The 23,980-nt window shown below is 40.2% G+C and overlaps 1 protein-coding gene across 1 annotated transcript; it reads right to left on the bottom strand.

The window, feature by feature from the left end:
• Positions 1-361: 361 nt before the first annotated feature.
• On the bottom strand, positions 362-17,288 carry LOC138142076 (keratin-associated protein 19-5-like). The gene is made up of 3 exons (XM_069063007.1): positions 17,249-17,288; positions 5,697-5,822; positions 362-560 (listed from the first exon to the last, which is right to left on the bottom strand). Exons 1-3 carry the CDS (start codon positions 17,286-17,288, stop codon positions 481-483), a joined length of 246 nt encoding a protein of 81 aa, XP_068919108.1. The 3' UTR covers positions 362-480.
• Positions 17,289-23,980: the final 6,692 nt, after the last annotated feature.

Below are 23,980 nucleotides of genomic sequence, written 5' to 3'. Positions count from 1 at the left end.
ACTTCTTTGCAAAAGATGAAGGACGAATCTTCTGCCATGTAAGTGTAGGTCAAGATTGACAATCTCTTTAACAATATGTGGCAGAAATCCAAACATAACAAAGTCAAGGAGGATAGGTGAAAATACTATTTCTATGCCAATGAAAGATATTTATTAGAAAATCATAAACAGATATCTCAGCTGTGGTGTATAAGAGTTGAGCAAACTTGTTTGAAATAAGCTGTTGTCAGGGGAATCTCCTTCATGACAGGTGAGATTCTACATAATTTCCTAGAAGGATGGGTCCAGTTGCTTCTTGGTCCCAGCCACTTTGCTGCTCTGAGTGGTTCATATGAACTCTAAGGTCTTTTTGTGGTAGCTCTCCCATGCCACTCAGTCATAGATGCTGATGGAATTTTATGTTCTTACAAAGCCATGGCATTAGCCCAAAGCACGGGAGAATAAGGGTTCCATGACAGCCCAGCAGCAATGGTTTTTTTTTTAGTAGAAGCCATAGGAATAATACCTTCCATAGCAAGATGAGTGGAAGCAGTTAGAGCCATAGCCACCGTAACCGTAGCCTAGGCTGTGGAAGTGTTACATCTATGGCCATAACCAGAGTCATAACTAAACCGCAGACCCCCACAGTAGCATATTGTATCAGGATGAACAGATTTGGATGGACATGAAGGGCATCTTGCTTTAGTGTGTACAACCCAATGTGCACAGGGATTTTTAAATACTTCCAGCGGGAGGTGAGGCAGATCCACAGCAAAAGTACATATTTCTGATTAAAAAATTGCCAGGGAAACATCACATTCTTGTTATTATTTGTTCCTGGAGAAAATTCCTTCAGCTTATAAGGGATTTTTTCCCCTTGATTAACTGTTTCTATGAGAAAGCTCTGGCATGATCCCATTCCTGTAATAAGAAGTGATTATAGTGTTGCCAAAGGCTATATTGTGAATGTTGTTGGTGCCCTATCCAGGCTACATAGCACCCTCTCCTGGGTGGCACTAGTCCTTCTTCCATTATGATTGCTACCCTGGGCTTCTGATTCTTTAGGCAGGGAGTTGAATCCTGTCTCTTTAATCAGTGCTATTTGAGACTGAATTGACAGAATCATGCAAGTTTCAGATTGGACTTGAGGTGGTGGTGAGGTACCAGTGTTCCAAAACTACCCAAGCACAAACTACTGGGCTGGGGATACAAAAAATATCAACAGATTTCCTTTCCTTAGGAAGCTCTAACATTACAAGGTCAGTGAGAACTGCCACAAACACAGAAATTTAATTGGGGATGATCTCAGAGACAGAGGCATAAGCGTCTGGTGAAAAGGGGTGAGGGCAGTTGTTACAGGTAGGATTAGAACTGAGACTGAAAGGGAGCAGAGAAAGTCAGAAGGGAAGGGAAGAGAAAGGAGAGTAATCTGGGCAGGTTGGACAGCAAGCCAAGGCAAAGGCAAGGAAAAGGGGCATGCATTGTTTGAAGGAGAGTAGGTAGGCTGGCAAGGGACAGATTATGAAAGGTAGGGAAGGGAACAAAGTATACAAAGACCAGAAAGAAAAGAAGAGGCCAATTTATGAAGACGGCAAAAAACCATACAAATGTATGGTTTTGAACAAGCACAGAACAGGAGGCAATAAATTTATCAGATAACATATATGGGTTCTAGGTGTTTTGCAGATTGGAAGGAGTGAAGAATAAGATAAATGGTTTAGGAAAATCCCTCAGTGAGTGGAGGATGGATGGTGCAGGAAAGAGGACTGCAAGAGGGAGGCCAATCACAAGGCAGCTGCAGCGAGACACTGAGGACCTAATCTGAGGTGGGGTCTATATTAGTAGAGAGGATAGGCATGCTGGGGGTATTGTGAGGTTAGAAAGAACAAGTTTTGCCAACTGATTGGATAAGTCCAATGAGAGTGAACTGTCATTAAGTCCTTGAGGGTCAGAATTTGTGTGGCTGTCAACAAGAGTTACTGAGAGAAGTAGAGAGGTGGGGAAGAGATAAGGTGCTTTTCAAGAGATAGATGAGGAGCTGGGTTTTAGACTTGGGGTTTTGAGATGACTACAGGACATCAAGTTGAAATTGTGCAACTGGACACTTCATGATGTGGACGTGGAGCTCAGTGGAGATGCAGACCTGGATCTGGAGATGCGGCAGTGAGTGGCAGAGATGAGCCTCTCAAGGCCTGAGACCTGAAGGAGGGTCTACCATCTGACCAGTGAAGAAGGCATATGGAGAGAGAGAGGAGACAGAGCATCTTAGGTGTCAGCCAGAACTGAATGACATGATGATGAGCTGATTAAGATGAGTAAGAAGGAACAGTCAGGTGGGAAGAGCCTTGTCAAGTACACCCAGGAGCCCCAGTTGGCCAGCAGTGTCAAATGCTGAAGGCAGATAAAGGGGAAGGAAGATTGAGAAGAGGCCACTAGCTTTGGTCAATAGGAAATCACCGGGCACTTTGGAGAGAGCAGTTTCTCTTGAAAGTGGGAGTCAGGAACCAGACGTGCAGGGCTTTCAAGGATGGTAAAAAAAAAAGGGCAAGCAGGGACTTGGAGTGGGCTCCAATCAATTCAGTACAGCTATGGACTTTCAAAATGTGGAAATTGAGATGTTAGATTGGGTAGGATTATGCATTCTGGGCATATGTAGACAACTAGCTGAACAAGTGAGTTCAGGGGAAATTCTGGGCTGGGTTAGTGACTTTCAGAGATAAGAGAACTGAGCCCATAAGAACTGAGGAGGTCATTGACAGAGTGTAATGGAGAGAAGGAGGGCTGTAACTGTAAGGGTACAGAGAATCTCAGAAACACTCCAGTTGACCAGAAGAGAAATGAATTCTATGTGTTGAGGTAGCATTAGGTGTCTCCTCTCTTCTTTCAGGTTCCAAACTTTTCAGCTCTCCACTGTAAAGGTTGAATAAACCCAGTAGGATATTACATGGCAGAGAGAAATCCCACTGTGACTTTGAGATTGCAAGAAAAAGGGCATACGGGAGAAGAGGTCAGGAAAATGGAGGTGATGGTCCATCTGAAGCATGTACTGCTCAGTGCTTGGTGGGTTTTTGGCTTGGCTGGTTACCATGTAGGGGAGTCCAGAACATTTGGTAAAAGAGCCTCCAGCTTAATCTCTATGAGATTTGGCTGAAGGAGCTGGAACTTGCTTAGAGTATACTCAGGGGTTTATGCTAACTCTCTCTAGGTGTGTTAGTGGCAACTACACAGCACAGTACCAGATCTGTTCTGTGAGTGCCCAGGCAGGAGATCTTGGATTTAGAAGCAGCATTTTCTCCCCCCCAAAAGTTTTTATTTTGCTAAAAATAATGAAATATTCTTTACGTAATGAGCATTGTACCAAAGAGTAATAATCTTTTTCCTAAAGAATTTGTTTTCACTGAATTATCCTCTATAAAAAATCTTTTCTTGAAGGATTGATGAATCATTTGGGGATATGTTTTGGGAAGAATTGAAGAAAAGACTGTGGAGTGCTTTTCCATCGAGAAACCAGTAAATTCAAAGAAACAGACAAACATTTTGTGAGTGCAGAGTAAGGCTTAGGAGAGAGACATTGAAATTGTAATTCATTTTTTAGATAATAACAGCAGAAGGGAGAAGATCCATTGGTAATGGCACTGTAGTGTTTCCTCAATTGCCTGAAGCACAAGTTCCATAAATAAACATTTCAACCAATAAATATTTATCAAGTACCTACTATTAGCTGTGTAGGGTGCTTTCTTCCTAAGGATCCATCTAAGGGACCTGATTTTTGGGGCCAAAGATTAAAAGCCAGTATGTGCAATGGAAAAGTGAAAGCTCTCTTTATCTAGGCACTTGAATTTATTTAGAGAATGTTATGGTGTTTTGAAGGACATTCTTTTAAGAATGAGTTCATTTGAAAGAATTGGAAATTGATGGCATATCCATCAACTGGGGAATTCTAAATCAGTTGTGATATATGATTGTGATGGAACACTATCATGCTATAAGAAATGAGGAGCAGGATGCTTTCAGAAAAGCCTGGAAAGACTTACATAAACTGATGTGAAGTTCAATGTGCAGAACCTGGAGATCATTGTACGTAGCAGTAGCAATATTGCACAATGATAAACTGTGAAACACTTAGCTATTCTTAGCAAAACAATGATTCAAGACAATTCTGAAGGACTTATGGTCATAAAAACTACTGCTCCAGAGAAAGAACTAATGGAGTCTGACTGAAGATAAAAGCAATCTTTTTAATATTATTTTTCTGTGTCTGTTTTCTTTTACCATATGATTAATATGTAAATATTATTGCATGATTGCACATTTATAGACTCTATCAAATTGTTTTCCTTCTCAGGAAAGGGGGAGAAAGAAAGGAAGGGAGAGAAAGTGGAACTCAAAACTTTAAAAATTTAAAAATTGGTTTTTACCTGTAATTGATAAAAAATAAAGTATTTGAAAATTGGAAGAAAAATGAATGAGTCTACTTCCCCTTTGGATGGGAAAGCCTCAGCATGTATGCAATGTTGTAAACTGTACTGGTGGTATAGTGTTCTCAAGAAGATGGGAGCCTTCAGAACAGTGTGGTTTCATGACAATCTTCAGGATTGGTTTTGGATTCTCTTCTGTAGTCTTTGTGGTGTGCCCCTCACTTGTGCTGTGCTTCAGAACTTCCAGTTGGTGGCTGATAACAAAGTGGTGAAAGACAAGTAAAGTGATGGGCTAACCCACATTCTGAGAGTCATCAGGGACACCTTGGATCAGGAAGTGATGAACCATGAGAATGAGATGATGAACATGTGAATCTTTGAGAAACTTTGAACATAAAACCCTGTCTACATATGCAGAGAATGTGGAAGAAGGGCTACAGCTGATAGGGACAAATGCTTTGCCTTGAGGAAAGTGGATCCAGGCTATTAGGAAGTACTAGAATTTAAGTACTGCAGAAATGAAATCTTAGAAAATGTTTAAGAAGGAAATAATGTTTTTCTTTTAAAGTGCACATTACTATTTATTTTATTTTATTGCTTTTTGGAGGGCATTGGGGGTTAAGTAACTTGCCCAAGGTCACATGGCTAGTTTTGTGTGTGTGTGTGTGTGTGTGTGTGTGTGTGTGTGTTAAGTGTCTGAGGCCAGATCCAAACTCATGTCCTTCTGACTCCGGGGCCGGCGCTCTACTCACTGCACCACCTAGCCACCCCCAAAGAAATAATGTTTTTTGAACAGAAATCTGGAGAGGTATCACTTCATTTCTAATGATGAGTTGAAATACATTTCTTCTGCAGTGACATGAAAGCTTAAGTCAAGTTTGAAAAACTTTACAAAATGAGACTGAAATCCAAGTACAGTGGGAGTCAAGAAGGAGACATGAAAACAGTTTTTCTATGCCAGTAAAATAAGTTTATTAGAGCATATTATTAGATACTTCTGCTATTGTATATAAGAATTGAGCAAACTTGTTGGAAATGAGCTGTTGTTGGGTAAATTTCCATCATGAAAGGTGAGATTCTGTGCCATTTGCCAGCTTCTTGATTCCTGCCACTTCATTTCCATGATTCATCTATATTGATTTCAAGGCCCTCTGTGGTAATTCTCCAATTCCACTCTTTCATAGAGTCTGATGGAGTTTGATATTCTTCAAAATGCATAGAATTAGCCCAAAACAAAGTGGTGACAAGGATAGCAGCCTGGGAGCAAGAGGTTTTTAGTAGAAGCCATAGGAATAATACCTTCCATAGAAAGATGGGCAGTAGCAGCTGTAGCCATAGCCACCATAGCCCCATAGCCATAGCCACCATAGCCATAGCCCAGACCACGGAAGCTGCCACATCCACAGCCATAACCAGAGCCATAGCCTAGGCCCTCACAGTAGCTGCCGTAGTAACTCATTTTGTCAGGTTTCAAGGATTCAGTTGGATGTTAAGGGTGAGCTGTGTGAATGTTTCTGGCAACATCTGCATGTGGACTTTTACACCCTTCTAGCAGGAGGCAGGGCAGATTCAGCTCAGAATTGCATAATTTCTATTAATGAATTTTACAGGTCAAAAGCACATTCTTTTCATTTTTGGTTCCTGGAGAACAATTCCTGCAGCTCATTAAGAGTTTTTTCCACCATTTGTTGTTTCTCTGAGGTATCTCTGCCATGATCTTGTTCATGTAATAAGAAATTATTACAGTGTTGTTGAAGACTATGTAGTTAATATGACTGCCTGTCTCTTGGATGATAGCGTCCTCCTGACATTATGCTTACCACTCTGACCTCCTTAGTTTTTAAGCAGGCTGGTATTTCTTCTCTCTCTTTCAAAGAACATGTGTACATTTTTTAGATTTAAAAAAATTTCAGTTCCAAATTCCCTTTCTGCCCTAATTTCTCCTCCTAGCCACTGACAAATCAAGCAATACAATACCCATTATCTATCTGAAATAATGCAAAACACCTTTTTATTTTAGTGATCCCTTTAAATAAACCAAATAAAATAAAGTGGAAAAATTATAATTCATTTTGTACTCTGAATTCATCAGTTCATGCTTTGTGGTGGAGAGCATTTTTTATCATGAGTCCTTTGCAAATATCTTAGATCATTTAATTGATCAGAGGAGCTAAATTTTCACAGTCCATCATCATTACCATAATGCTTTGACTGTGTACAATGATCTCCTAATTCTGATCATCTCAGTTTGCATTAGTTTGTATCAGGTTTACCAGATTTTTCTGAAACTGTACTCCTCAACTTTGATAGATTTATCTCTTCTTAACAAAGCAAGGATCCCTGACATCTCCAATGGACTCATGATGGAAAATGCTGTCCACATCCAGAAAAAGAACCATGACATCTGAATGTAGATTGGAGCATATTATTTTTTCTCTCCTTCTTCCCCCCCCCCCTTTTTGTTTGTTTTTTTCTTTCTTTTGTTTTCTCCCATTGGTTCTAATTCTTTACAACACGAATAATGTAAAAATAGTTTCAATATGAATGTATATGCAGAGCCTATATCAAATTTTATGCCATCTTGAGGTGGAGAGAGAGGAGAAGTGGGGGGAAAATTTGGCATTCAAAATCTTATGGAAGTGAATGTTGAAAACTAAAAATAAATAAATAAATGAAATGATACCTCTTTTTTTTTTCTGAGAATTCAATAGTGTTCTCTCATAGTATGGAGCTCTCACCTTGTTCACAGTATGGAACACCTCACCTTGTCCAGACATTCCTTAACTTTTGGGCATCTCTTATGTCCAATCCTTTGCCACTACATAAAGAACATCCATAAATATTTTTGTATCTCTATGGTACTTTCTTTTTTCTTTGATCTCTTTGTGATACAAATGTAGGAGTAGTAGCATTCCTGAATGAAGGTACACACAGCTTTATATCCCTTTGGATATAGTTTCAAATTGTTCTCCAGAATGGTTGCACCAGTTTACAACCCCATCAACAATTCATCAGTGTTTCCTTTCCCTTCACAATCCCTCTAGCATATTTTATTTCTAATAAGTTTGGGCTTGGTACCTCAGAGTAATTCTAATTAGTTTCCCCACTTAATATTAATTTAGATTATTTTTTTTCTTATGGGTATAGATAACTCTGAATCCTTCTTTGGAAAACTACCTATTCATATCCTTTGATCATTTGTCACCTGGGAAATGCTTCCAGTTTTTGTAAATTTGAGAAATTTGAAAAAAAGTTTCTTTGAAAAAACTTATTTAAAAAATTTTTGATTCCACTTTACTGTCCATGGTACTTTTTACACAGTGTAGTTTCCAAGATTTTGTCTTTTCAGTAGGTCTGTTTTTGCTTTTGCTTTGTTTGATGTCATGATTTCTTCACCTGAGTTTTTACTTCAGTGAAAGAATAATAGATTCTGTTCTAGCCCCTCATTTTAACCATTTGAGTATGTTTTTTTGTTTCAAGCATGTTTCTCCTAAACAATATATTGTGGAATACTGGTTTTTAATCTATTCTGCTATCTGCTTCCACTTTAAGAGTAAGTTCACCCCATTCACATTCAGAGTTGTATTATTGTGTATTTCCCTTCATTCTTTCTTTTTTTTTTCTTTCTCTATCTCTCTTACCCTGTCATTCCTCAAAATTCTGTTTTGCCACTGGCTGCCTTAACATTCCATCTATTTTTTCCTCTCTGCTCCTTCTCTCCACCCCATGACCCCACTCCCAGGTCTCTATCTTATCCCTTTCTCTTCCTGTTTCCGTGTTGAGTAAGTTAAACTCATCCACCATTTGTGTGTGTATGTGTGTGTGTGTATGTTTGTATTCTTCTCTCTTTGAACTAGTCCTGAAGAAAGTTATGTATAAACATTGCCCTTCACCCTATATGGTAAAAGTTTTCCCTATATATTTCCCCCCATACTATAAAAGATCTTTCTTGAATAGCTTTTAGTTGAGGAAATCTTCCCCATTCTTTCTTTCATTTCATACCTCTCTCAATGTATCCCTCTTTCTCAACCCTCCATTTTTATATCATCCAAACATAATCAACGCATACTCATTCCTTCTGTCTATGGGGATTCCTTCTAATTGCACTAATAATGATAAAGATATGAGGAGTTACATGTGGTGTCTTCCTTTATAGTAATGGAAACAGTTGAAACTTACTGAGTCCCTTAAAATTTCTCTTTCATGTCTCTCTTCTTATGCTTCTCTTGATTCTTGAATTTGAATGTTAAATATTCTATTCAACTTTTTTTTGTTATTAAGAATGCTTGAAATTCCTCTCTATCATTAAATATCCATCGCTTTCCGCTTCCACAGCTTATACTCATCTTTGCTGAAGAAGTTATGGGTGTAATCTGAGCTACTTTTCATTCTGGAATTTATTCAAAGCCATTGCTACTTAAATGTGGAAGCAGCTACATCTTGTTTTATTCTGACTGTGGCTCCAGGATATTTGAATTGTTTCTTTGTGACTGATTGCAATAGTTTTCCTTGTCCTGGAAGCTTTGGAATTTGCCTATAACAATCATGGGAGTTTTTGTTTTGGCATCCTAATTGCTGTTTTACTCTCTGAACGTAAGATATCAGGGCAAATGTGATGTCTAGGAAGAATTTTTTAAATCATTGCTTACAGATAGTCCAATAATTTTACAATTTTCTCTCCTTTATCTATATTCCATGTCAGTTGTTTTCCTGTGAGAGTTTTCACATTTTTTTCCTACTTTTACTTCTTTTGACTTTATTTCTTGATGTCTCATGGATTCATTAACTTTCATTGCCTGATTCCAATTTTTAAGGAATTGTTTCCATCACTGAGCTTTTATACCTTTATATACCTCTTTTTCCATCTGGTCAATTCTGGCTGATACAAGGGTATTTTTAAGGATTTCTTTCTTAAGTTAATTTTTGTGCCTCTTTTACCAATAGACCAATTCTGTTTTTTAAGGTGTTATTTTCATCAGTATTCTGAGGCTGTGAGCTGGCAGAATGGCAGTGCTCTTGAAAGCACTAAAGCATTTGGGAAGTAGGGTGCTTTGGGAGATGGTAAGATGAGGAGCTTTGTATGATACCTAGGGGATTTGAGATAACCAGTGGTCCTCATTTTGAAGTAGTATAATTGCATAGTTCATGATATGGGACAGAAGCTACTGAGAGATGTAGGTCTAGATCTCTAGATGTAGCAGTTAGTGACAGAGAGAAGGTCTCAGAAGAACTTTAAGGTTAGAAGGTCTCCATCTGTGAGAGTATATGGGGTAGAAAAGAGAAGAACTCATAAAAGAAGGGGCCTTGTATAATTAATCAACATGGCTTGGATTGTGGTCTAGGTAAGGGAACTGGGAATGAACAGTCAGGCTGGCAAAGCAGTGTCAAGGAAACCCTGGAGCACTAGTTGACCAGTGATGTCAAAAGCTGAAGGTTGATCAAGAAGAAGAAAGATTCTGAAGAGGCCACAAGTTTAGTTCATGAGGCCATAATTGAACACTTTGGACAGAGAAGATTGCAGAGCAGATTTAGACAGAGCAATAATGAGTCCACGTCCCCAGTAGATAGATGGGCCTCAGCTGGAGAGAAGTGTTGCAAGTTGTGCAAGAGCCTGAGGGAGGTGGGATCCACCCAAAAGGCAAGGCTCCTTGACCACATTCAGATGTGGCCTAGGACTCTATTCTGTAGTCCTTTTGTTGTACCATTCAGGTGCTCTGTTCCAAGACTTCAAATCTGATAACAATGTTGTGGAAGATAGTGACACTATCTTCAATTCAGTGCCATAGTCCATAGCAATGTACTAACCCTCATTTTATGAGTCATCAGGGACCCATGGGATGTGGAAATGATGAACCATGAGCCTAAGGTAATGAACATGTGAATCTATGGGGAATCCTGAAAGTAAAAACTATGTCCATGTTGGCACAGAATTTGGGAAAGGGACCTCAGCTTACAGGCCTTCAGTAAAATGAGACCTGAATGAGTATAGTAAGGTCAAGAAGGAGAGGTATGTGAAAATAGTTTAGTTAAGCCACTGAAACAAGTTTATTAGAACATCTTATCAGATACATCAACCATGGTGTTTAAAAATTGAGCAAACTTGCTGGAAATGAGCTGTCATTATATGGAAGTTTCTATCATGAAAGATGAGATTCTCTGTCATTTCCCAGAAGAATGAGTCCTACTGTTTCTTATTTCCTGCCACCTCACTTCCATGAATTGTCTATATTGATACCAAGGGCCTGTTGTTGTAGTTCCCCTATGCCACCTAGCCATAGAGGCTAATGGAATTTGATGTTGCAAGGGCATGGAATTAGCCCAAAGCAAGATGTGGACAAGGATTTTATGACAGCCTGGGAGTAAGTGGTTTTTCAGTAGAAACCATAGGAATAAATACATTCCATAGCAGTGTGGGTGGCAGCAGCCATAGCCATAATAACCCAGGACTCCATTGCCTAACCTGCCAAAGTCATAGCCTAGGCCATGGAACCTGCCACATCTACAGCCATAATCAGAGCCATAGCCTTAGCCCAGGCCCCCATAGTAGCTGCCATAGTATCTCATGATGTCAAGATTCACTTAAGTGAATGGATGTCGAGAGTATATTGTATGAGTGTGTACAGTCCCATCTGCAGAGGGACTTTTGTATATTTCTTTCAGAAGTTGTGGCAGATCCATAGCAGAAATGCATATTTCTCATTAGTAAACTCACCAGGGTAAAATGACGCTCTTATTATTGTTCGTTCCCAGAGAATCATTCCCCCAGCTCTTTAAGGATTTTTTCTCTCAATTCATTTATTCTCTAGGAATGCTTTGCTACAGTCTTGCTCTTATAATGAGAATGATTATACTGTTGGCAAATTCTTTATTGTTAATGTACCTGGTAACCTACCCCCTTCATGGTAACCATCTCCTGGGTGACACTGTCCTTCTTCCATTACAATCATCTCCTTGGGCTTCTGACTCCTTAGACAGGTGGTTGCATCCTGTCTCTTAAATCAGTGCTCTTTGAGACTGAATTGACAGAATCATGCAAGTTTCAGATTGCAATGGTAGTGGGGCACCAATGTATGGAAAAGGCCAATCTAGCTTCTATTTCCAAAGCACCCCAAGAACCAAACACCTCTACAATATTTTCTCTGTGCTAACAACTGTGCTCCTGGATTCAAGACTCCCTACACTTGGGCAGCTCTTATGCTCCAAGTCCAGTGAGAACATGAAAATTGTAAGGTACTTACCACAAACATGGATGCTTGATGGAAGAAGATCTCAAAGGCAGAGGCATAATTTTCTCATGAAAAGGGTTAGGTGTACTTGTTATGGGTAATATTAGAGCTGAAATTCAAAGACAGCAAGAAAAGTCAGAAGAGGGAAGAAGACCAATGTGAGTGGGTTGGATAGCAAACCAATGAAAGGCAAGTTGAAGGGACATGCAGCATATCACCCGAAGTCTGAGTATAAAATGTGGAGAGGGAAATAAAGTATGCAAAGAGTGGAAAGGAAATAATAGGTAAGTTTTTTGAAGATGGTGAAATTCTAGACAAAGGAAAATCCGTTGGGAAACTGAATGAAAGATGGATTGTGTTGGGAAGAAGACTGAATTGGAAAACCAATTGTAAGGCTCCTGCAGACAGAAACTGAGCACCTAATCTAAGGTGGAGTCTGTTGGCATGCCAGGGGTATTGTGAGCTTAGAGAGAACAAGTTTTGTCAATGGATTGGATAAGTGCAATTAGAGTGGATTATCAAGTACTTACCATGGGTCTGAAGCTGAGTTCCTGGTAGCAAAGGAGTGGAATTAATGAAGAAATAAGGAAGAGGTAAGGTGTTTTTCATGAGCAGATGAGGAACTGGGTTTTAGACTTGGGGTTTTGAGATCAAGTTGAAATTGTGCAATTGGACACTTCATGATGTGGAAGTGGAGATTGGTGGAGATGCAGACCTGGATCTGGAGATGTGGCAATGAGTGGCAGAGAGGAGTCTTTCAAGGCCTGGGACCTGAAGGAGCGTCTACCATCTGACTGGTGGAGAAAGCATATGGAGAGAGAGGAGACAGAACATCTTAGGTGTCAGCCAGAGTTGACATGACACAATGATGAGCTAATTAAGATGAGAAAGAAGGAACATGGTACAGGTACCAGATCTGTTCTGTGAGTCCCCAGTCAGGTGTGAAGAACCATGTCAAACACACCCAGGAGCCCCAGTTGGCCTGCAGTGTCAAATGCTGAAGGCAGATCAAGAGGAAGGAAGATTGAGAAGAGATTACTAATTTTGGTCAGTAGGAAATCACTGAGCACATTGTAGAGACAATTTCTCTTGAAGGTGGCAGTCAGGAACCAGATGTCCAGGGCTTTCAAGGACAGTGAAAGGAGGGCAGGCAGGGACTCTGAGTAGCCTCCAATGAATGTTGTACAGCCATGACTCTTCAAAATGTGGAAGTTCTGATAATATTAGATTGGGTAGCATCATGCATTCTGGGCATATGTAGACAACTAGCTGAACAAATGAGTTCAGGGGAAATTATGAGCTGGGTTAGTGAATTTCAGAGAAAACGGAAGTAAGCGCAAAGAACTGAGGAGGTCATTGACAGGAGTGTAGGTGGAGATAAGGGAGACTTAGATCTTAGGTTACAGAGCATCTTAGAAAGTCTCCAACTGACCAGAAGAAAAATGAGTTCAATGTGTTTGGGGAAGCACTAGATGTCTCCTTTTTTCTCTCAGGTCCCAAAATTTCGACAATTCTACTCTAAAGGGTAAATAAGTCAAGTAGGATGTTACTGTTGTAACGTGAATGACAGTGAGTGAGACCATTAATCATTCTAAATGAAGTTTTAATAGTGGAACATAATGAAGCTGGCTACTGCTTCATGTGTGGCTAATGTAAAACAATATCGTAAAAGACTGACTATATTTCCCTCCCTCCTATCCCACCTCCCACTTGTTCTATTCTCTAATTTTATTCCATCCCTTTTCAAAAGTGGGTGCTTCCAACTTCCCTCCCACCCCAGCCAGCCTTCCCTCTCATCCCCTTAGCAAATATTCTCCTGTAGGGTGAGATACCCTATTTAGTGGGTATTCAGTGGGAATAAGGTGGACCCATTCCTTTTTGCCTTCCTATTCTTCCCCACTATTGTAACCATTTTCCCTTGTCTCTTCTATATGAGATAGTTTACCCCATTCTGTCTCTCCCCATCTCCTCTCATTATATTCCTTTCTCACCTCTTAATTTCACCTTTTAAGTATCATTCCTTCCTGTTAAATTGGTCCTGTGCCCTCTATCTATGTATGCCTGTAAACGTATATACACACATTCACATATGTATTCATATGTCCATATACCCTCATATATAGACATATATATATATATATATATATATATATATATATATATATTTCTATTCCCTTCAACTATTTTCATAGTGAGGAAAGTTTCATCAGTTACAATGATTGTTTTTCCATATAGGAATGTTAATAGTTCAACTTTGATAAGTTCCTTATGATTTCTTTTCCCTGTTTACCTTCTCATGCTTCTCTTGCTTCTTATATCTGAATGTCAAATTTTCTATTCAACTCTGGTTTTTTCATCAAGAATGCTTGAAAGTCTTCTATTCCACTGAATGACCATATTTTCCCCTGAAACATGATACTCAGTTTTTCTGGGTAGGTTATTCTTGGTTTTAATCCCAGCTCCTTTGACCTCCAGAATATCATATTCCAAGCCCTTTGATCCCTCAGTGTAGAAGCTGCCAGATCCTGGGTTATCCTGATTGTGTTTCCACAAAATTCAAATTGTTTCTTCCTGGCTGCTTGTAATATTCTCTCCTTAATCTGGGAATTCTGGAACATGGCTATAATATTCCTAGGAGTTTTCTTTTTGGGATCTTTTTCAGGAGGTGATTGGTGGATTCTTTCAACCTCTATTTTGCCCTCTGGTTCTAAAACATCAGGGCAGTTTTCTTTGAGAACTTCCTGCAGGATGATTTCTAGGTTATTACTTTGATCATGGCTTTCTGATAGTCCAATAATTTTTAAATTATGTCTTCTGGATCTATTTTCCAGGTCAGTGGTTTTTCCCATGAGATATTTCACATTGCCTTCTATTCTTTCATTTGTTTGAATCTGTTTAACAGCATCTTGATTTCTCATCAAGTCATTAGCTTCCATTTGCTCCAGTATAATTCTGAAGCAATGATTCTCCTCATTGAGCTTTTGAGATTCTTTTTCCATTTGGCAAATTTGGCTTTTTAAGGCATTCTTCTCCTCATTGCTTTTTTGAGCCTCTTTTGCCATTTGAGTCAGTCTGTTTTTTAAAGTGTTATTTTCCTCAGTCAGGCTGTTGACTCTCATTTCATAATTTTCTTGCATTGTTTTCATTTCTTTTCCCAATTTTTCCTCCACTTTTCTTATCTGCTTCTTAAGGTTCTCTATGGCCTGTAACCAGCTCATATTTTCCTTTGAAGCTTTTGGTGCAGGAGTTCTGACTTCACTGTCTTCCTCCTGTTCCATGCTTTGCTCCTTTTTGTCCCCAAAATAGGAGTCTAATGTTGGAATCCTCTGTCTGCTTTGTTTTCTTTGCCTGGTCATGTCACCCCTCAGTCACCTGACCTCTGGGCTTTTTGCCACAGTAGGACTCTGCCATCCGACAGGGGAGCTTTCGTTCCAAATGCTGGGGTTTTCTCAGCTGCATGGGGTTTTAGATGGGTGCCCTCTCTGAGGCCTCCACATGCTCTGGCAAGCTGGACACACACCCCAGGACCTCCACCCTAGACTGCAATCCATATCCAAGCAGGTTAAAGCAAGAGCGATTATCCCTCAGACTGGTCGCTTGGCCCCCCTACACTCTGCAGGCCAGGAGCTGAAGCTGCAACGTGGCACTTGCTTGCTGTGCTGGCGTCTCAGTGGCTTCTTGCCCTGGGGGCAAAAGCTGACATGCTCCCTCTTATTGGGTCCCAAAGTCCATATTGCACTGACCTCTCACTTTGTCCTTTGCATTTGTGTGTTGATAATTCTGGAAAGCGCCACAGCTGCTGCTGATCTGGAGTCCCTCCTACCAGCTGCTGGTCAGACCTGCCCTGGGGCTAAAACCTCAGGCTCATGGCAGGCCTGGGCTTGGTCTCTTCCCAATTTTTCCTCCACTTCTCTTATTTGCTTTGCAAAATCTTTCTTAAGCTCTTCTGTGGCCTGTAACCAGCTCATATTTTTTTTTTTTTTAAGCAATCGGGGTTAAGTAACTTGCTCAAGGTTACACGGCCAGTTATTTCTGGGTGTGGTGCTGAGTGTCTGAGCCCGGGATTCGGTCTCCAGGTCGTCCCAACACTGGAGCTGGTGCTCTTACTCGCTGAGCCACCTGGCTACTCCTAAGCAATTGGGGTTAAGTAACTTGCTCAAGGTTACACGGCCAGGTGTTTCTGGGTGGGTGCTAAGTGTCTGAGCCTGGGATTCGATCTCCAGGTCTTCTCAACACTGGAGCTGGTGCTCTTACTCGCTGTGCTACCTGGCCGCCCCCAACTCATATTTTTCTTGAAAGCTTTTGGAGCAAGAGTTCTGACTTCACTGTCTTCCTCCTGTTCCATGCTTTGATCCTTTTTGTCCCCAAAATAGGAGTGTAAATTTGGGTTGCTCTGTTTACTTTGCTTCCCTCATTTGCTCATGTTGCCACTCAATTACTTGACTTTTGGACTTTTTGCCACAGTAAGACTCTGCTACCAGACAGGGGAGCTTTGTCCCAGATCGTTGGAGTTTTCTCAGCTGCTGAAAGTATTAGTTGGGTGCCCTCTCTGAAGCCTCCACACACTCTGGCAAGCTGGTTGCACACCCTAGGACCCTAGACCAAAATCCAGATCCAAGCAGGTTAAAGCAAGAGCAATTACTCCTCACACTGGTCGCTTGGTCCCCCTACAAACTGCAGACCAGGAGCTGAAGCTGCCACATGGTGGTGGCTACACAGCCACAGCTCCTCAACTGGTTCTTGCCCTGTGGGGCAGAGGTCAACCGCACTCCCAACTATTGGATCCCAAAGTACACACTGCGCTTACCTCTCACTGTGTCCTTAGCATCTATGTGTTGATAATTCTGGAAACCGCCACAGCTGCTGGTGATCTGGAGTCCCTCCAGCCAGTGGTTGGTCAGGCCTGCCCTAGGGCTAAAATCTCCAGCTGGTGTGGGGCTGGGGTCGGCTCCCAGAGCGCTATGCTGGTCTCTTGCTGCCAGCCCACCAGACTGTCTTCAGTGGGAGCTTAGCTTCTTTGTGTCATGGGTTCTGCAGCTCCAAAGTTTCTTCAGAGTCACCTTTTACATGAATTAGAGGAGGTGAGAGCTGGAGGCCCATGGAAGTCCTGTTTCTACTCTGCCATCTTGACTCCAACCCCCCCCCCCCCCCAGCCCCAGAACATCTTATTAAACACTTCTGCCATTGTATATAAGAACTGAGCAAACTTGCTGGACATGAGCTGTTGTTGGGGAAATTTCCATCATGAAAGGTGACATTGTGTATCTTTTCCCAGAAGGATGGGCTCCGCTGCTTCTTGGTTATTGCCACTTCACTTCCATGAGTGGTATAATTTGATTCCAAGGCCTTCTTATGGCAGTTCTTCCCTGCCACTCAGCCACAGAGACTGATGAAATTTGATATTCTTATAAGGGCATGGAATTAACCCAAAGCAAAGTGGGGATGAGGATTTTATGACAGCCTGGGAGCAAGTAGCTTTTTATTAGAAGCTATAGGAATAATACCTTCCACAGCAAGATGGGTGACAGCAGCCATAGCCATAGACACCCTAGCCATATCCACCATAGCCCAAGCTCCCAAAGCCATAGCCTAGGGTATAGAAGCTGCCACATCCACAGTCATAACCAGAGCCAGAGCCCCCATAGTAGCTGCCATAGTAGCTCATGGTGTCAGGATTCACGGATTTGGTTGGATGTCAAGGGAAAGTTGTGTCTCTGGCACCATTTGCACATGGACTTCTGTACTCTTCTAGCATGAGGCAGAACTGGTTGAGGGAAGAACTGTATAATTTCTATTACTGAATTTTACAGGAAAAAACACATTTTTTTTTTCAGTTTTGGTTCCCTGAGAACAATTCCTCCAGCTCCCTAATGTGTTTTTATTCACCATTTTTTGTTTCTCAGAGATATCTCTGCCATGATCTTGTTTATGTAACGAGAAATTATTGCAATGTCACTAAAGTCATAGTTAATATGACTGCCTGTCTCTTGGATAACATTGTCCTCCTTACATTATGCTTGCCACTTTGGCCTCCTTAGTTTTTAGGCCACTTGATGAATTCTCTATCTCTTCAAAAAATTAATTCATTTTTAAGGTTTAAGAAAATTTCAGTTCTAAATTTTCTTTCTCCCTTAATTTCTCCCCTCAGCCACTGAGAAAGGAAACAATATGATACCCATTATACTTCTGAAATCATTCAAGACATATTTTCACATTAGTGATGCTTTTAAATGAACTGAACAAAATAAAGCGAGAAAATTATACTTCATTTTTTGCTCTGAGTTCATCAGTTCTTGTGGTGGGGTGAAGGGCAGTTTTAATCATGAGTCCTTTGCAAATGTCTTGGATCATTTTCTTGATTAGATGAGCTAAGTCTTTCTTGTCCATCATCATTACAATATTGCTCTTACTGTGTACAAAGATCTCCTACCGTGTTTCCCCGATAATAAGACCTATCCAGAAAGTAAGCCCTCCCCTTACTGTGTAAGATTCCTCTAAAATAAGCCCTCCCCGAAAATAAGCCCTATTGAGATCCTCTGCGCTACACACTACATTACGGTACCCTCTGTATGCACCATCCCCCCCCCCCGCCCCGTGAAACGCACACCGCGCTCCGAGCTGCATCCAATCAGAGCTGCAGCAGTGAGCGCATCATCCTGTTCTTACCCAGTGATTTGCTTATTGAATAAAGGTACATTTTTTTGTTCACATCTACCTGTTTATTAAAATTGCTGTCAATGTTCATTAAAATAAGCCCTCCCCTGAAAATAAGCCCTCTGGTGTTTTTCTGTCTGAAAAAAATAATAAGACAGTGTCTTATTATCGGGGAAACATGGTAGTTCTGATCAACTCAGTTTGTATCAGTCTTACCAAGTTTTTCTGACACTATATTCCTCAACTTTGATGGACTCATCTCTTACTAGCAAAGCAAAGATCCAAGACAACTCCAAATTACTTATGACAGAAAGTGGTGTCTACATCCAGAAAAATAACTATGGAGTCTGAATGAAGATTGAAACATATTATTTGCTCTCTCTCTCTCTCTCTCTGTCGTTTGTTTCTGCTTTCTCATAGTTTCTCTCATTGGTTCTAATTCTTCTGTACAACATGACTAATGTGAAAATAGATTCAATATGAATGTCTTTGTAGAGACTATATAAAATTACATGCTGTCTTGGAGTAGGGGAGGGGAGTGATGTGGAGAACATTTGGGATTCAAAATCTTATGAAAGTGAATGTTGAAAACTAATAATCAATAAATAAGTGAAACTATACCCCTCATTTTTTGAGAGTTCAATAGTGTTCCATCATAGTATGGAATTCTCACCTTGTTAAGTTATTCGCTTATTGCTGGGCATCATCTCCTGTGTCCAGTCCTTTGTCACCACATAAAAAGCATCTATAAATATTTTTGTATATCTAGGTTCTTTCCTTTTTCTTTGATCTCTTTGTGATATAGAGTAGTAGTGTTCTTGAGCAAACATACACAGTTTTATATCCCTTTGGGTATAGTTCCAAATTGTTCTCCAGAATGGTTGGACCAGTTTACTACTCCATCAACAATTCATCAGTGTTGCCTTTCCTCCCATAATTCCCTCCAATATTTTAAATTTCTGATAAATGTGAGTTGATACATCTGAGTAATTTTAACTTGGTTCCCCAATTAATATTATTTGGAATATTTTTTCATATGACAATAGATAACTCTGATTTCTTCTTTTGAAAATTGCCTGTTCATATCCACTGACCATTTATCAACTGGGAAATACCTCTAATTTTTGTAAATTCGACTCAGTTCCCTACATATTTGAGAAATAAGACCTTTATTTGAAAACTTGCTATAAAATTTTTTGATTTAACTTCATTGGCCATGGTACTTTTTACAAAATGTAGCTTCCAAGATTATGTCTTTTCATTAGGTCTATTTTTGCTTTTGTTTTACTTGAAGTCATTATTTCTACCCCTGCATTTTTTTGCTCCTGTGAAAGCATAATAGATTTTGCTCCAGCCCCTCATTTTAACCCTTTGTGTATCTTTCTGTTTCAAGCATGTTTCTCACAATCAACACATTGTTGAATTACTGATTTATAATCCATTCTACTAATTCTATTTTAAGAATAAATTTATCCCTTACACATTCAGAGTTGTATTACTTTTACTTCCCTCCATTCTATATCCTTCTTTTTTACCTCCTCTATATCACTGTTTACCCTGTCATTTCTCAAAAGTCTGTTTTGCTTCTAAACACTGGCTTCCTTAATATTCCATCCTTTTCATCCTCCGTAATCCCTCCCCTCACAGCTCCTACCCCCAGCTCTCTTTGCCTTATCCCTTTTTCTTCCAGTTTCCCTGTTGGGTAAGATACATTCACCCATCTGTAGTGTGTGTGTGTGTGTGTGTGTGTGTGTGTGTGTGTGTGTGTATTCTTCCCTCTTTGAACCAATTCTGAGGAAAGTTGGGTTTAAGCATTGCCCACCACCCCATACTGTAAAAGCTTTTACTATATTACCACCAACACTATAAAAATTATTCATTGCATGCCTCTTAAAAAAATCTTTTTTTACTTCCTTTCCTTTCCCATTTTCCCCAGTGCATCCCTCTTTCTCGCCCCTCCATTTTTTAGGTGATCTAAACATAATCAACTCATGCCTGTGCTCTCTGTCTATGTGGACTCCTTCTAATTTCATTAATAATGATAAACATATGAGGCATCCCATGTGGCATCTGCCTCTATAGGAAAGGGAATAGTTTAAACTTATTGAGCCCCTTATGATTTCTCTTTCATTTTTCTCTTTTTATGCTTCTCGTGTCTTGTGCTTAAATGTCAAATACTCTATTCTACTTTTTTCATCAAGAATGTTTGAAATTCCTCTCTATCATTAAATATCCAACCCTCCATTCCACCAAGGATTATAATCATTTTTGCTGGAGAGGTTATTCTTGACTGTAATCTGAACTCCTTTTCTTTCTGAAATTTATTCAAAGTCAACTGCTCCTTTAAGGTGGAAGCTGCTACATCTTGTTTTATCCTGATTGTGGCTTTTGAATTTTTTATTTCTGACTGATTGAAATAATTTTCCTTGTCCTGGAAATTTGGCTATAACATCCTTGGGAGTTTTCTTTTGGGGGTCTTAATTACTATTTTACCCTCTAAACCTAGGATACCAGGGCACATTTCCTCTATAATTTCTTGAAATATGAAGTGTAAGATCATTTTTAAAAATCATGGTCTTTTAAGAATTAAGATTCTATTAAGTAGTCCACTAATTTTAGAATTATTTCTCCCTCTATCTGTTTTACAGGTTAGTTGTTTTCCTGTGAGAGATTTTACATTTTTCCTACTTCTTATTCTTTTGACTTTGTTTTCTTGTTTCTTGATATCTCGTAGAGTAATTAGCTTCTATTGCCCAATTCAAATTTTTAAGGAATTATTTCCATCAGTGAATTTTTATACCTCTGTACCCATCTCACCAATTCTGCCATTTGGGGAGTTCTTTCTTAAGTGAATTTTTGTGAATCTTTTGCCAATAGATCTATTCTGTTTTTTTTTCAGGTTTTATTTATATCAGTATTCTGAGGTTGTGAACCTTGGTTCCTGGCAGAATGGTAGTGCTCTTGAAAGCACTAGGGAAGTTGGGAGGTGGGGTGCTTTAGAAGAGGCCAAGATGAGGAGTTTTGTATTATAGGGGCTTTGAGATGACTAGTGGTTATCATTTTGATATAGTTTAATTGCATAGTTCATGATATGGTACTGAAGCTACCAGGTTGAGATATTGGTCTAGATCTTTAGTTGTAGCAGTGAGTGACAGAGAGAAGGTCACAGAAAAATTTGAAGGTAAGAAAATCACCATCTGAAAGAGCGTATGGGGGAGAAAAGAGAAGAGCTCATAAACAGGGGGTCTTACATAATTAGTCATCATGTCTTGAATTGTGGTCTAGGTAAGGCAATTGGGAGTGAATAGTCAGGCTGGTAGAACAGAGTCAAGGACACCCAGGAGCACTAGTTGGCCAGTGATGTCAAAAGCTGAAGGGAGATCAAGAATAAGGAAGATTTAGAAGAGGACATGAATTTAGACCATGAGTCATCATTGAGCACTTTTGGACAGAGGAGACTGAGGAGTAGATTTGAATAGAGCATTAATGAGTTCACTTCCCCAGTGGATGGGTGGACCTCAACTAAAGAGCAGTGTTGCAAGTAGTGCTGGCTGTGCAAGAGGCTGAAGGAGATGGGATCCACCCAAAGGGCATGGCTCCTTGACAACATTCAGACATGCTCTATGACTGTTCTGTAGTCCTTTTGTTGAGTTCTGCTCTATAACTTCAAATTTGATAACTAAGCTATGGAAGATAGTGACACAAGCAATGGGCTAACACTGATTCTGTCAGTTTTCAGGGAAACTCTGCATGTAGAAGTGGGGAACCATAATGCTGAGATGATGTGAATCTTTGGGGGAATCCTCAAGATAAAAACACTATCCTTGTTGGCACAGAATTTGGGAAAGGAGCCACAGCTTATAGGAAAAAAAGGAAAAACCTTCAGTAAAGTGAGGCTTATAGCGAGTGAGGTCAAAAAGGAGACATGAAAAGTTTTGTTAAGTCAATGAAACAAGTTTATTAGAGCACCTTATTAGACACTTCATCCATGGTGTATAAGAATTGAGTAAATTTACTGGAGATGCATCATTAAAAATGAGATTCTGTATCATTTCCCAGAAGAATGAGTCCTACTGCTTCTTGGCTCCCACCACTTCACTTCCATGATTCATATATATATTCATTCCAAGCCTTTTGTTGTAGCTCTCACCTGCCATCCAGCTATAAAGTCTGATGGAATTTCATGTTCTTACAAGGGAATGGAATTAGTCCAAAATAAGGTAGGGACAAGGATTTTATGATAGTCCAGAAGCAAGAGGTTTTTCAGTAGCAGCCATAGGAATAATACCTTCCACAGCAAGATGGGCTGCAACAGCCATTGCCATAGCCACCATAACCTAGGCCTCCATAGCCATAGCTTAGGCCATGGAAATGGCCACATCCACAGCCATAACCAGAGCCATAGCCATAGCCCAGGACCCCATAGTAGCTGGAGTAGTAGCTCACAGTGTCAGGATTCACTTAGTTGGATGGATGTCAAAGGCAGATTGATGAGTGTGTACAGACCCATCTGCAGGGGGTCTTTTATACATTTCCCTCAGAAGGTGTGGCAGATCCATAGCAGAAATGCATATTTCTCAATAACAAATTTGTCATTGGAAAATTACATTCTTATCATTGTTTGTTCCCAGATTACAATTTCTCCAGATCATTTAAGGATGTTTTCTCTCAATTGGCTTTTTCTCTGGGAAGCCTCTCCCATGATTTTGTTCCTGTAATGAGAATGATTGTAGTGATGCCAAATTCTTTTTTTTTTTTTTAAGAAATCGGGGTTAAGTAACTTGCTCAAGGTTACACGGCCAGTTATTTTTTCTGGGTGTGGTGTTGAGTATCTGAGCCCAGATTTGATCCAGGTCATCCCGACACTGGAGCCGGTGCTCTTACTGGCTGAGCCACCTGGCTGCCTGTTGCCAAATTCTTTAAAGCTAATGTGACTAGAATCCTACTCAAGCTTCATGGCAGCTATCTCCTGGATGACACTGACCTTCTTCCATTACAGTTGTCTCCCCTGACTTCTGAATCTTTAGGCAGTGGTTGCATCCTTTTCCTTTAATCAATACTGTTTGAGACTGAGTCGACAGAATCATACAAGTTTCAGATTGCAGCTCAGGAGGTGGTAGGGCACCAGTGTATGGGACAGGACAATGAAACTGTCATTCCCCAAATTACCCAAGCTGAAACTACTTCTGCAGTGTTTGCACTGAGCCAAGAACTGTGCTCAGGTTTGGGGATACAAAAAATGTCAACAGATTCCCGTTCCTTAGGAAGCTCTAACATTACAAGGTCATTGAGAACTGCCACAAACAGAGAAACTTAATTGGAGAAGATTTCAAGGTCTGGTGAAAAGGGGTGAAAGCAGTTGTTACAGGTAGGATTAGAACTGAGACTGAAAGTGGGAGGGATAGTCAGAAGGTAAGGGAAGAGAAAGGGGAGCAATCTGGGTAGGTTGGATAGTTAGCTAATGCAAAGGCAAGGAGAAGGGACATGCAGTATCTTGTTTGAGGGACAGCAGATAGGCTGGCAAAGGACTATAAAAGACAGGGAAGGGAATAAAGTATACCGAGCATACCAAGACTGGAAAGAAAAGAAGAGGCTAGTTTATGAAGAGGGCAAAATACCAGACAAAGGTATGGTTTTGAACAAGCACAGAACAGGAGGCAATAAATTTATCAGATAACATGTGTAGGCTCTGGGTCTTTTGCA

Source organism: Petaurus breviceps, unplaced genomic scaffold, assembly GCF_028583685.1.
Source record: "Petaurus breviceps papuanus isolate PSGF00001 unplaced genomic scaffold, PetGlider_PUasm1.0 90515, whole genome shotgun sequence".
Classification (NCBI taxonomy): Eukaryota; Metazoa; Chordata; class Mammalia; order Diprotodontia; family Petauridae; genus Petaurus; species Petaurus breviceps.
This window is presented reverse-complemented; position numbering and strand designations above follow the sequence as displayed.

What these genes read in the sequence shown, in the direction of transcription:
- LOC138142076 (XM_069063007.1), bottom strand. Translation starts at nt 17,288, where the DNA reads ATGAGCTACTATGGCAGCTACTATGGGGGCTCTGGCTCTG. An exon ending in CTATGGGGGCTCTGGCTCTG is followed by an intron (nt 5,823 to 17,248) that starts GTTATGACTGTG and finishes GTGAGGGCCTAG; the next exon opens with GCTATGGCTCTGGTTATGGC. An exon ending in TGCCCATCTTTCTATGGAAG is followed by an intron (nt 561 to 5,696) that starts GTATTATTCCTA and finishes TCCACAGCCTAG; the next exon opens with GCTACGGTTACGGTGGCTAT.